General features: G+C 44.5%; 1 protein-coding gene across 5 annotated transcripts in view; it reads right to left on the reverse strand.

The window, feature by feature from the left end:
- Positions 1-13,576, reverse strand: part of Pi4kb (phosphatidylinositol 4-kinase beta) — a 36,369-nt gene that overhangs the window by 3,117 nt on the left and 19,676 nt on the right. For 4 of the 5 annotated variants that reach the window (XM_048427844.3, XM_085678021.2, XM_048427848.3 and 1 more), the window contains 6 exons: positions 11,659-11,886; positions 10,666-10,893; positions 8,376-8,485; positions 7,616-7,720; positions 7,321-7,444; positions 4,938-5,203 (listed from right to left, as the gene is read on the reverse strand). In XM_048427844.3, coding sequence (XP_048283801.2) covers positions 4,938-5,203; positions 7,321-7,444; positions 7,616-7,720; positions 8,376-8,485; positions 10,666-10,893; positions 11,659-11,886 — 1,061 coding nt within the window. The remainder of the gene's footprint in view (positions 1-4,937; positions 5,204-7,320; positions 7,445-7,615; positions 7,721-8,375; positions 8,486-10,665; positions 10,894-11,658; positions 11,887-13,576) is intronic. The other variant, XM_085678022.2, reaches the window with a different exon arrangement.

The following is a 13,576-nucleotide window of genomic DNA, read 5'->3' on the forward strand; positions in this document are numbered from 1 at the left end:
ACAATTTATTATTTTGTATTTATGTGTGTCCATGTTCATGTGGGTCTACATTCATGCACTTGTGTGGAGGCCAGAATTCACCTTAAGGCATTGTTCTTAAGAAGCCATCTACAATTATATTTTATTTTATTTTATTTTTGAGAGACAGGGTCTTACTATGTAGCCCTGCCAGGCTGGTCAGCACTCACTAAATTGGCCTCAAACTTTTCAGAGATCCATCTACCTCGGCCTCTTGAATACTGGGTTCCTAGAGCAGCTTGCCCCAGGGCATCATTTGGTTTCTGCTTGTGCCACCACATCTGACTTTTTAATGTGGGTTCTGGGGATTGAACTCAGGTCCTCATGATTTTATAGCAATAACTTCATGGACTGAACTCTCTCCCCAACATCCCCCCCCCCTTTCTTTTAAAGATGTTACACTGTAGCTTAGGCTGGCCTGGAACTTAATGTGGCCCAAGTCAGCCTCAAAGTCATGGCAGTCCTTCTCCTTAGCCTCTCAAGTGCTAAGATTATACAAATGAGCCATCATGTCTGTTTGAGAAGAGTTAAAGTCTATCTACAACAGTGTAGGGCAAATCACTTGCATACAAACCTTAGGAGAGGTAGACTACAGGCCAGCTGTAGAGGAAGAAGAGTTAAAGGGAGATAAATCCCAGGTCTTGGTGAGTCCCACGGGAAGAACAATTAACATGCTAAACATGTGAGACCTGGCCTTTTCAGCACAGCCAGCTTTCTCACTATCAATGGATGCTTTGTTAGGTTGAGCACACATGCTCCATCTGAGGGCCACCTTGTCTGAGCCAGGCTGAGTCCTTCCAGTTGTGGAGAAGCACTAACAAAGTAACAGTGTCCACACAATCTAGAGGGCCAGAGCAAAAAAATGACACTCCCACCCCCGCCCAGAGTCCCAAAGCCAGTTTCTCTTATTCTGCTAACTACCAGAGACAGCTTCTACCTGCAAAGTTGCCTTAAGACTCTCTTTTAAAGGAAGGATTTGTTTTGTTTTTATTTGTCCTAATTTACTGTTTTCTTGTTTGTCTTGACAGTGACATTTTTGGGGATACATTTTAAAATGTATTCATATTTCACCCTTTAAAACTCAGAACATAACAAATTCCACTTACTGGAAATTCATACTATTAGAAATCCCTGAAGTACACTTAATAAAAGGAGGTAAGTTTCTTGGTTGCACCAGAGCAATGGACATGATTTTCCCCCCACAAGTGACAGTTTTGTCAACTTTCCCTCCAAACCTACTAAGATATTAATGCAAGGATAACAGAGTGAACATTTTCTAGCAATAAAAGGAAGAAGTGAATTTTAACATTGGATCTGTCCAAGTAATGATATAAAAATTATTATTTTGGTCCACCGTTGCTGAGCTAACTTTTCCCTGATACACAGAGAAAACCCACAACAGTGCACAGGTATCAGAAACTGGTTACCTTTCTGTAGCCTTAGCTATGAACGAGAAAAACTTTCCATATTCAAACTGAATATGGAATATGTGACATGAAAAATGAGTCCATATGCCTTTGATGTTATTTTTTATTCTAAGACAGTCTCATGTACCCCAAGCTGGCCTGGAACATGGAGATGACCTGGAGCTTCTGATATTCCTTTGCTTGCTATCTTCCAAGTGTGTGCCCGTATACCTGGTCTTAAGAGACACTGGAGACTGAACCCTGGCCTTTGTGCATTCTAGATAAACTCTACCAACTGAGCTACATCCTCGGCCTTCCCTACCCCACCCCCCTTTTTAAAAAGCAGCATTGGGGAGATGGGGAGATGAACAGTAAAGAACACTGACTGCTTTTCCAAAGGACAAAGGTTTGGTTCTCAGCACCCACATGGCAGTTTACTGTAACTCCAATTTTAGGGTATCTGTCACTCTCTTCTGGCCTTCGTGGATACCAGGCACAAACATGGTGTGCAAACATACTTGCAAGCAAAATACATGGAAAATAAAAATGCAGTAGAAAATAAACTCTGGCAAATTCCATTTAAAAATTTGAATGGTTTGTTCTTCCTGGGCTTGTTCTGGCAGGCTTGTACTGATGATAAAACCACCTGATTGATAACAGTGCATACTCTAGCATATTCTGCATGCGAGGCCCAATTTGAAGTGACAGGCAATAGTTTTGGCCAACATGGCACACTTCTTTATTTCAGACTTGCTTAAAGCAAGGATGACCAATTTTGGTTTGCTTTATGTGACTATGTTGAGTATGTGTTACCTGTTTGGTTTTCAAGGCAGGGTTTCTCTGTGTACCAGCTCTGGCTGTCCTGGAACTCCCTTTGTGAACCAGGCTGACCTGATATTCGCTTACCTCTGCCTCCCAAGTGCTGGGACTACAAGTGTGTGACATCACCTGGGGTGTGAGTATGTGTGATTTTATAACAAGTTGAAGCCTAGACCTACAGTTGATCAACACCAATAACTTTCTCTTCTTTGTAACCACTATTTTGTGAGGTGCTTCCAGAAATTTTAAAAATGCTAGGATAATCTTGCACTTACTTCCTCTACCCCCAGTGTTAATGTGTTAATGGGGACCAAACTCAGAGCACTGTGCATGCTAAGCAAAGCACTCTTCAACCTGAGCTACATCACCAACATCTATTTTTTAGGTTATTAGGAATAGTTCAGCAGGGGCTGGAGAGATGGTTCAGCAGTGAAAAGCACTGGCTGCTCTTCCAGAGGACCCAGGTTCAATTCCCAACACCCATATAGTAGCTAAGAACCATCTGTAACTCTATTCCCAAGGGACCTGATGCTATCTGGTTCTGTTGGGCACACTATGCAGGTGGTGCACCGAAATACATGCAAGTAAAAACTCATACATTAATAAAAAAAATAAGGTTATCAGTTCCCTGCTACACCAAAGGGAAAGACTTTCATCTTCCAAACGTTTTCTCTTGGTGGTTTTATTTACTTTCTATTTTATTGTTTTTACATATCAGTTTCTAAAATGAAATTCCTGAGGTCTAACTAGTGCTAGCTTCAGCTGTAGGAAATCCTACAGTTAGTTACTGCTCACTTGGGCGTGGCCTCATATACTATTTATGCCGATGTAAAGAATGCATCTGCTCTCTATCTCTGGCGCGGATCCATGGCATCTCTCCGACTACACCCTTCTTTTTCCCAGCATTCAGCTGAGAACCTTAGGCAGAACTTAGGTAGGTAAGTCCAAAGCAATTCTTTATTCATTAACTAATAAAAGCAACACATAGACAGAAGGACCTCCCACACCAAGCTTCCCTGTTCTCACTTAGTCAATCTTGTAGCTGAGCCCTGGGCTTCAAAATCCTAAAGCTCAGGGATAGTCTAAAACTTGCAATCCAGCTCTCTCACCCTGAGCCTTTGCTAGCCTTTGCTAGCAGGGTGGAATGACTACAGTCTCCCAAAGCTACTTCTGACCCTTATCTTCCTCATGAGGGAGCACTCACTTGATGAGGTTCTCAGTTGATGTAATGAGGCCATGGTCATATGTGGTATACAGTCACTAAATAGATGATGCTAGTTTCTGAGAAGCTGCTTGACTGACTAATGTAATTGGGTGCCATGTCACTGGGAGCCCTGGAAACAGACTATCATTTCCTTTTAAAATTTATTTTTTTAGTGTTACTATGTGTGCATATGGTATAGCTCCTGCCAATATGTGTGTGTGTGTGTGTGTGTGTGTGTGTGTGTGTAGTTCAGATGACAACTCTGGAATTGGTTCTGGGGACTGAGCAATAGCTTTAATCCACTAAGCCAGCATGCCAGGCCCCAGCCACTGTCTTCTCAGGGAGAGGTACAACCAAAAGGAGCATTTAGGTCACAAACCTCAAATCACTTGAAGATATTCTTAAGACTGCAGAGCATAGGTATTATCAATGCTTCACCTATGTGAAGTTAGGCCTTATAAAAATCATGTGATATTAAGAGAAGTGACAGTCCAGGCAAAACAAAAGATGCTTAAAATTGTGGAAATTGGGTACTGGAGAGAGAACTCACTGTTAAGAGTACATGTACTCCTTCAGAGGATGAGGAGTTACTTTTTAGCACACATGGAAGCCAGTTCCAGAAGAGCCAATGCCCTCTTATGGTCTCCACTGCCACTAGGCATACACAGATATACATTTAGGAAAAACACCCATACGTATAAAAGTTTGGGAAATCATGTTGGAATGAGAAGAAAGGAAAGCTTTGACTGGGAATTTCAAGATTATCTCCATGGTATTCCCCATCCATTTCCTTTCTGTTTTCAGTCACTGACACTACCTTTGTGCCAGGTTCTAGTATCTTTTGCTTTCTTACTAAGGACCCTGACCTTAACCCTACAGCATCATATGGCATCTACAGATCAGAAAATATCATTCCTATCCTGCAAAATAAAATTCTTGCTGATTGTGGTGACAAAGGCCTTTGATTCCAACACGCGGGAAGCAGAGGCAGGAAGATCTCTGTGAGTTCAAGACCAGCCTGGTTTACATATCAAGTTCCAGGACAGCCAAGGTCACATAGTAAGACCCTGTCTCAAAAAACAAGAACAAATCCCCAAACTCTTTAGTCGCATAATGAAAGACAATGTCACTCCTTGCTACCCAAGGCTTGATCCCAATGAACATCTCCTCATCTTGTCTCCACAGCCCTCTCTGTCCTCGTTCTCCCTTACCCTCCGCTCTACCCACTCAAATCTTCACCCTTGCGTCCTCTTGTTTCTTTTCTCATTTCCTCCAGCGCTTGTCAGTCTGCCTCTTTGGCTTAATGTCACACAAACAAATCTTTCCTAAAAATATGCTTTGCTTATTTTTCCATTATGGCCTTCTTGAGTTATGGATCCCACAGTGATGTTCTCAAAGTGTGAACTACTTACTCCATCAACTGAGGACTATATGTAAAGGGACAGAGAAGACCCTTGTGAAAAATTAGGATGAGGGCACAAGTCACTTACCTGTCCTTGACTTGCAATAGATAGCAGACCAAGCAGTAGCCAGCACAACTTTGCACAAAATTGCGCTGGGCACTGAGGAATGCCTCAGTGGTATAACTGCCATGTTCCTGTAGGAAGTAATCGAGCAAGGAGAGCTGTGACTGTTTCTTCACCTGATGGATGGACACAGCATTGACTACTGGTTCAATCATGCCACTGTCGGCTGAAATCACAAGAATCTTATATGGCTTAATCCAAAGAGGCACTCGCTCCTGCTCCCAAATCGACTGTGAAGAGACACAAAGGTACCAAGAGTGGTTCATCTTTCTTCAAACTAGAAAATAATAATGTTTTCTTCTCCCCAACCTCTCTCCCTTGATATCTTGGATTGAAGGGCATTAAATACGCAAGACTCACTGACTTACTAAGAACCCGGAAGTTTTTTGTTTGAGATAGGGACTTATGTAGCCCAGGCTAGTCTTCGATTCATGATCCCTGTCTCCACTTTACACATTCTAAGATTACAGGTGTACACAACCACAAATAACAGAACCTGGAAGTTTGAAAAGGAAGTCCAGGGCCTGGCAAAAGGAGGAGACTACACACAGAGAGAACAGGAAACCTCACTGTCGCCTCCTAAATAAGAGGAGGAGCTATTAATATAAGTTTGAATAATAAAAATATGAGACTTAAGGGCAGAGAAAGCATCTCTAGAAAATGAAAATATGGGGCTGGAGACATGGCTCAGTGGTTGAGAGCACTGGCTGCTCTCCCAGAGGACCTGGGTTCAATTCCCAGCACCCACATGATAGCTCACACCTGTCTGTAACTCCAGTTCCAGGGTTTCTGACACCCTCACACAGACACATATACAGGCAAAACACCAATGTACATAAAATAAAAATAAATTGTAAAAATTAAAATACTACTGGATGTGATGGCATAAGCCTGTGTTCCAAGCATGTGGAAGGCAGAGGCAGGAGGCTCAGGCGTTTGAGATCAACATTGTTTACAAGTGAGAGTCAGAGGTCACAAGATCCTGTCTCAAAAGCAAAACAAAATGCAAGAAGCACTTAAGCCATGTGTCACATACTATAACCCTAGTATTTGGGAAGCTGAGGTAGGAGGGTATGGCACAAGGACATACTGACATTTGCTGAGTGTACAGAGGGTACAAAGCAAGTAACATTGGGCTGAGGCTACAAGTGAGATCCTTTCTAAAAACAAAACCAAAAACCAGGAGAAAGTTCAGGTCACCTCCACTATTCAAAAAACCTGCAAACAAGTCAGTCAGTGTTGTCACACACCCTTGATCCCAGCACTCGGGAGGCAAAGGCAGGTGGATCTCTTGAGTTTGAGGCCAGCCTGGTCTACAGAGCGAGTTCCAGGACAGCCAGGACTACACAGAGAAACCCTGTCTGGAAAAAGAAAAACAAAAAACAAACAACCAAAGAAAAACTACAAACAAGTATTATAAAGCATTGGATTGAACAGGTGAATCCTTTTGCAGGTAACCAACCCAGGAGACCAGGTGATCTCAACACAGTATAGCCAGGCACAGTAGTTTACACCTGTAATCCAAGTACTCAAGCTAAGACATAAGGATTGTCATGAATTCAAGGCCAGCCTGAACTACTTAATGAGTTCCAGGTAAATGTGAACTACAGAGTGAGACCCTGTCTCAAAAAGACAAAGCAAGGGCTAGAGAAATGGTTCAGGGGTTAAGAGCACTACACTTACATGGGATTTGGGTTCAGTTCCTAGCATCTACTTGGCTTCTCACAACTCTAACTCCAGTTCCAGGGGATCTGACACCCTGCTCTGGCCTCTATGGACACTATACACATACATGCACAGAAAACATCCATACACATAAATAAAAATGAATATATCTTAAAAAAAAAAAAAGACAAAACCCAAATACCTCAGCACACAGTAAACCCATCCATCCCAGATAGGGAAGTTCTGATTTTAAAGACAAACCCAAAGCCTGATGGTGCACACACATAGTCCTAGCACTTGGGAGGTGAAGGCAAAAGAATTAAGAGTGCAAGGCTGCCTTTGGCTGTAACTGGGTTCGAGGCTAGCTTGAACTACATACGCCCCTATGTGAAATCACACTCTCAATCAAAAAAAGACAAACGTGGCACATTCAGTGGTCAGAAGAGAGAAGATGTAGTTCTAGAAAAAACCAACAGAGGCCACCATAGAGCTGTTCATCATGTGGCTGCGCTCTGGAGAAAGACAAGCCAGTTTCAATTTAATCTTCCCATTCAGCCTGGGTAGAAGCAGGTACTCAGCAGAGCTCCCTGAGAAAGCCTGTGTGGTCCTCAAGAGTGCTGGAGTTGCACTGAGTCTTTCCTTTCATTGCCCCTTCCCCCGTGTGTTTGTTTCCTTTCCTCACCTGCAGTTGCTTCAACACCTGGAAAGCCAGCAGCTCCTGCCGAAGGTCATCTCCACACTTGACAATGACTGACAGGAGCCGCCAATTAGGAAGATGACCATACGGGGAGCCTTCTCTGATCCTCCTATGAAGACAGAAGTCACAGGGTGATGGCAGGGTAAGGACTCGGCCTGCAGTAAAGTCTGAAGGAGTGTTTAGAGGTGGAAAGGCACTGGAGAGGATGATGTGAGCACCTGCAGATGCCTTGGAGCACTGAGGAGTACCAAGACCCCCTTCCACCCTCTACCCTCCTCACCGCACTTTCTCCTGCCAGGGCTCTTTGAGGGCAACTGCGGAAGGGTCTTCAGGGTCTCGTTTGAAGGCTGTGGGAGTGTGAGCCAGCTGTTCTGAAAGGCGCCGTCTAGTAGGAAGAAAATACACAATTTATTTGGAAGAGTTATCTCAGAGCTGCAATGCCTTTACCCCCGTTTCCTTGCCACTGTTTCTAGATTCTGGGCACACAGATGGGAACCTTGGCATTAGGAAATTCAGAAGAAGCATAATCAATAGCATTATTTTGCTAACCTGGTGGCTTATGATCATGCAAAGAACCTGGGTTTCCTCATTACTCTATCCCAATATTGATTCAGAATGGGTGTGACTCCAGAATCTGAACCTTCAACAAAGTCTCCTCTCTCCCCTCAAAGTGAAGGATACAATTTTGAGATCTCACTTTGATTCTTGGTTTTGGGTTTTCTCGTGGTGCTGGGAACTGAACCCAGGGTCTGCACATGCTAGTCAAGGGCAACTTTGAGAATGATGCTCAAATGCCCTCTGAGGCACTTGCTTCTTTTTGGAACTCTCTTAAAATGTCATTTCTTTTTGTAGTAGCTAAAGCAATGCCACAATTGTATCTTCACTGACTCAAGTATAGTGGCCGCAGGACAAGGACAGAATAATGGGACAAAGGAGAAAGACAGGGTGACAGCTGGTGAGTAGACACAGGAAAGGGATAAAGAGACAAGCGGAGTCTGGAAAAAAAGATGAAAATGAGGGATGATGGGATCTGGCCATACCGGATGTCCCCTGCTGCAATAAACACAGGCTCCTTGCTCTCCTGGCTGGTGATGCTGTCCACAGAGAACTGGGAGATGTTGTCACAGCTGTTGGTGTGGACTTCAGGGAGCTGGGAAGAGCAGGTCAGAGATGCTAAACACGGATTTTCCTCTTGCCCCCTGCTCATTTGCCACTACCTGTGGCATGTGGCTCTACCACTCCATTCCAGACTGCTCCCAAAGCCACCATGGTTCCACACCATTATGGCCTTCTTGAGTTATGGATCCCACAGTGATGTTCTCAAAGTGTGAACTACTTACTCCATCAGAATTCATGGAGATGCACAGGAAATGCAGCTTCTCAAAGACCCCAGCAGCAGTCTAAATTGGAACTGCTGGGAATGAAATCTAGAAACTAGATTTTAGTAAATTCTCCAGACTACCCTCACACCCTCAAGTTTGTATACCACTGCCACAACTTTTGCAGAAATCTGAATCTACAACCTCATACTGAAAGTCCCCTATGATTAGGGATGTATTATTCTCTCCTAGATCCTTCCAGACTAGATTTCTTTGACTATTTCTTCAACCTTTTGTTTTGTTTGAGACAGGGTTTCTCTGTATGTAACCCTGGCTGTCCTGGAATTTGCTCTGTGAATCAGGCTGGCCTTTAACTCTGATGTAGACTAGGCAAGCCTCAAATTCACAGATTTGCCTATCTCTGCCTCCCAAGTGCTGGGATTAAAGGTGTGTACCATAACCACCTGGCTTCTTTCTTTTCTTTTTGAGACAGGAACTCATGTATCTTAGCCTGGCCTCAAATTTACTATGTAACTGAGAATGGCCTCAAATGCCTGCTCTCCCTGCTTCCACTTAAGTGCTGGGACTATAGGTGAGCTGCCACACCCAGCTTTATCTCTTCAGTCTAACCTCCCATTCTAACTTGTTACTACAACGCACCCTGTCAGGCCCCAAGAGGTCTCCTGTTCTCCCTTGTAGCAGAGCGATCTCAGCTTCAGCCAATGTACAGTGACTTGTGCATCTTCATTTTTCTTCCTAAATGGCTATGTCTAACCTCAGCTTGACTGTAAAAAAGACAGAGATCTGTCTTTGTCACCAAATGTGCTACATAAAACCCTGCGCTGCTTGCCTTCCTATAGCCCCAAAATAAAGCTTGAGTTTCTTGCCATAGCTAACAGGACTGAATGAGTACATAGCTTGTCAGGTTGTGCTAACCTCTCGGGTCTCATTTGTCACTGCCTCTTACCTCATACTATATATGCAATGTGTACTAGTTTCTTCCAGCTCCTATCATGGCCATGCTCCATTTTCTCCTCCAGTCTCTGTACACATTCCTCTATCTGAATGTTCTTTGTTCTGCCATTCCAAACATGCTTCAGGCCTCAGCTGAAAGGCTACTGTCTCCAGAAAATCCTTTGACTCCCACCCCAAGTCTGGAGTAAGTACCAGTTCTGGGTGCTTCCATGATGTCTCATGCTCCTCACTACAGTGCAGGTGTGGCACACAGAAAGTCCTCCATAAACATTTTTTTTAATTTTATTTTTATTTTTTTTTTTAGTTTTTCAAGAAAGGTACAGACTGATCTCAAATTCTCTATATAGCTGAAGCTGGCCTTGTGGCCTTGAACACCAAATCCTTTCAGAACACTCAACCTTTCAGCTGGGATTATAGCTGTGAGTCACTACATGCAGATATTAATATTTCTCTTTTTAAAATATTGATTTTATGCATATGAGTGCCTGCATGTGCATCATGGATGCGCAATGTCCACAGAGGCCAGAAGAGGGCAGCAGGTCTCTCTGGAACTGGAGTTAGCTGTGAGCCACAGCAAAGGTGCTGGGGACTGAACCCTGGTCTCTATAAGAGCAGCAGTGCTCTTACTGCTCACAGAGATCCCTCGGCTCTGCCCTGAGTGCTGAGATTAAAGGCCTGCACCACCATGGCCTGGCTCCCTTTATATATTTGACTGATGCAGGTATGGCTTGTCAGTCTCTGTGTCCTAAATCAACTTTATATAGTGGGGTGTTCCATGAATATTTTATTATATTTCCCTCCTCCCCTAGTCTAGATGTTCCTTTTTATTTCCAATCTAAATTCCTGCTGCAGAAGAACAAGCGTGAGCCTATTCCAACCAGCTGTTCAGTGCTTTTCCTTTTCACACCCTTACTACCTGCAACATTCATCTGGGCGCTTGCGCCATCTGCTAACAGGTGTGTTATTCCAAATGTATTAAAAGCTCCTAGAAAACAGATGCTGTGCCCCCAGTATTGTCTCCTTGGTGCTCCCTCACCTCCACCTGTAGCTCGCCTATATCATCCACCGACCAGGCTTCGTCATCATTGTCATAATTGGGCACCGTGCTGAAGCTGCCAGCTCGCTGCTCATGAGTGATACCACATTCAGGCAAGTTCTCTACGGATCGTGTGCTCCGAATTCGGTTCTCAGGAATCCGAGCAGGAACACTAGTTGTGTCGAAGTTTTCACATTCAAGAACTTCCACGTAGATCAGGTAGGGAGCCTGTGGGGGGGGGGGGCGGGGGAGGACAGCATTTGCCACTACCTCCCATCTAAGTTCCATTGACACAGTTCTTTCTGTCCCAACCCTCAGCAGCAGTCCCTTGTGACTGTGAGCATCATGCACAGGTAGGAACTTGTGATATCACCTGCATAAAACATTGGGGAAAGGGCGCAAGGGCTCAAATGCATGTGTGCAGTCGTGAAAAACTGTTCCAACTATCAATGGCAGCTGAAGCTCTGTGGGTTTATGCTAAAGTCAGGGCCCAGGGAAGTAGATAGAAAAACTGGATAAAGCAACATGTGTCCCAAGAAAAATTCTAATTTTCAATCCTTCCTCTGAGAGGAGACTCTGAACCATGAGGATCATCATTCCTATAAGGAGACAAACACAACTTGTTTTCTCTGGTATGAATGGGCATATTTCTTTCTTTTCTGCCCACTTTGATCAAAAAAAAATCTTATACATATGTCCATTTACCCACATGATGGTTGTACCTGGATAGCCTGAAAGTTACAGAAAGGCAAAAGAGCTACTCAAAGGAGGATAAGGAGTGGGTGGAAAGCTACTCTCCTTAAGTATGGCATGAGGTACACTGAAAATATTAGGCTGCTTTGGCCTATAAAACCAAAACCCAAGAAGTCAGGCAGAAGGGATCTAAGGTTCTGGGCATACACTACAAGGTCTCCAGCATGCAGGTAGGGAACAAAGGCTGAGTAGTCACAGGATGGTCAGATGAGGGAAGGGTCTAGGCCAGAGCCCACTTACCTTGTCCTTGGAATTGAGGACAACAGCTTGTGTATGGGGCACACGGACCACGTGGTGGTCAAAGCCAGCAGTGGGCAGCCAGACTCGGGCAGGGAGTTTATGGTTCAGCAGAGAGAGCTCAGAGATCAGCCTTTGTGTTTTCTGCTCTTTAGTGGGGAGTGTGGCCAGCCGTTTGCCGATTGCCATCAAGGATTTGATGAATTCTCGTTCAGGAGCCAGCCGGACAGGCTACAGACGGTTGGGATGAAACAAAAGATGGTGAAGAAGACATTGAAAAAAGCAGCCTTATTTGCTCCTGGCCAGGGCCCTGGTATTTAAAGAACCCCAGGAAAGGGGCTACCTTTGGCCATGGTAGGAATTTTCACCCTACTTCTCCAGCTTGAACAGGGGAGAACACATCCCTTCTCTGACAGCTCTTTCCAGGGGACTCAAGATGGCCTGAGCTCAGCTCACTGAGAAAGAATCCTTTTTCCCCCCTTGGACTTGAGTTCCTCAAAGACTGCCCCACGCCTTTAATACAGGCAAGGGGACAAGGTCTAGAAAGGCCATCCAGGACCTCAGACAGAAGAGCTCATACTTGAAGTGCTTTTCTCATCTCAAGAACAGGGTCATCCCTTCTCCAATCTGGGCCCTCAGGCTGGCTCTATGCCAAGGGACTCTGGCCAGGCCTCATAGGACTAGGGAAAGGGGCCTGAATCAGTATTTCCCCTTTCAAAGAAGAAGATGCTCTTCATCCCGAAACTTTTGTTGTTCTCCATGGCACAAACCCCAACTACCTACCCCTCATTCTCGTAAGGGCTAAGTACACAAGCAGGGATGAGAAGAGAATGCGCAAACTGTATTAATGAGGGCATAACCATTGGGAAAGAAAAGGCGGGGAGGTGGTGCTCATAGGTGGGATAGGTGAGTGGAGTAAGCACTGGCTCCTGTTAGCCCTCGGTGGCCCTTCTGAAGGCTGTCTCTAGCAGTTCCTCCCTGAGTTCTCTTCGCGTGCCTTTCACAGACTTGACCCCCCATTTTAGTTCCCTATAGTAAGCTTGGTTCCTCATGCCAGGCATCTCAGCAGTTGATGAGCAGATGATGAGATGCATCTCAGCATCTCAGGCATGCCCAGAAAGGGCAAGGTAGGGTGGGGAGAAAGATGGACTCAGACAGACATGATGAAGAGCTCTACTAGTCTAAGCCTGTCTACCACAGGGACCCTTTCTCAAGACAGCCACAAAGCTTGGCAGAGAGGTGCACGCCTCTAATCCGAGCACCTTGAAAGTCATAGCAAGGAAGATCACAAGATGGAGGCCAACTTGGGCTATAACAAAGAACCTGACTCAAACAAACAAAACCCCATATGCTGGGCATGGTGAATCACATTCTAGTACTTGGGAGGCTGAGGCAGGATTGCCACAAATTTCAGGTCAGCCTAGCTTAGTGATTACTAAGTCAGTTAGAACTATATACCAAGACCATGAAAAACAGATATTTACTACACAATTCCATGTCTTATCATGTCTCCTCAGCTATATAGAACAATCTCTCTTCTTATTCTTTCTGCTCTTCTGATTGGAATAGTATTTCATTTACCAAACTTTTCTCTACCACCCCCCCCTTTCTTTTCTTTTTTTTTTCTCTTTTTGGTTTTTCGAGACAGGGTGTAACAACTGACCTCAAACTCACAGAGATGCGCCTGCCTCTGCCGCCGACTTCTAAGTGCTGGAACCAAAGGTAACCACCACTACCTGTCCCCACCCTTTTTTTTTTTTTTTGAGACAGGGTCTTTCTGTGTAGCCCTGTTTGGCCTGGAACTCAAGCTATATAGATCAAGCTAACTAGCCTTTAACTCATGGAAATTCTCCTGCTTCTACCTTCTCAGTGCTGGGATTAAAGATGTGCACCACTATACCAAGTCTGCTTATTTTTCTGA

This window comes from Myodes glareolus, chromosome 17 (genome assembly GCF_982192425.1).
Source record: "Myodes glareolus chromosome 17, mMyoGla1.1, whole genome shotgun sequence".
Lineage (NCBI taxonomy): Eukaryota > Metazoa > Chordata > Mammalia > Rodentia > Cricetidae > Myodes > Myodes glareolus.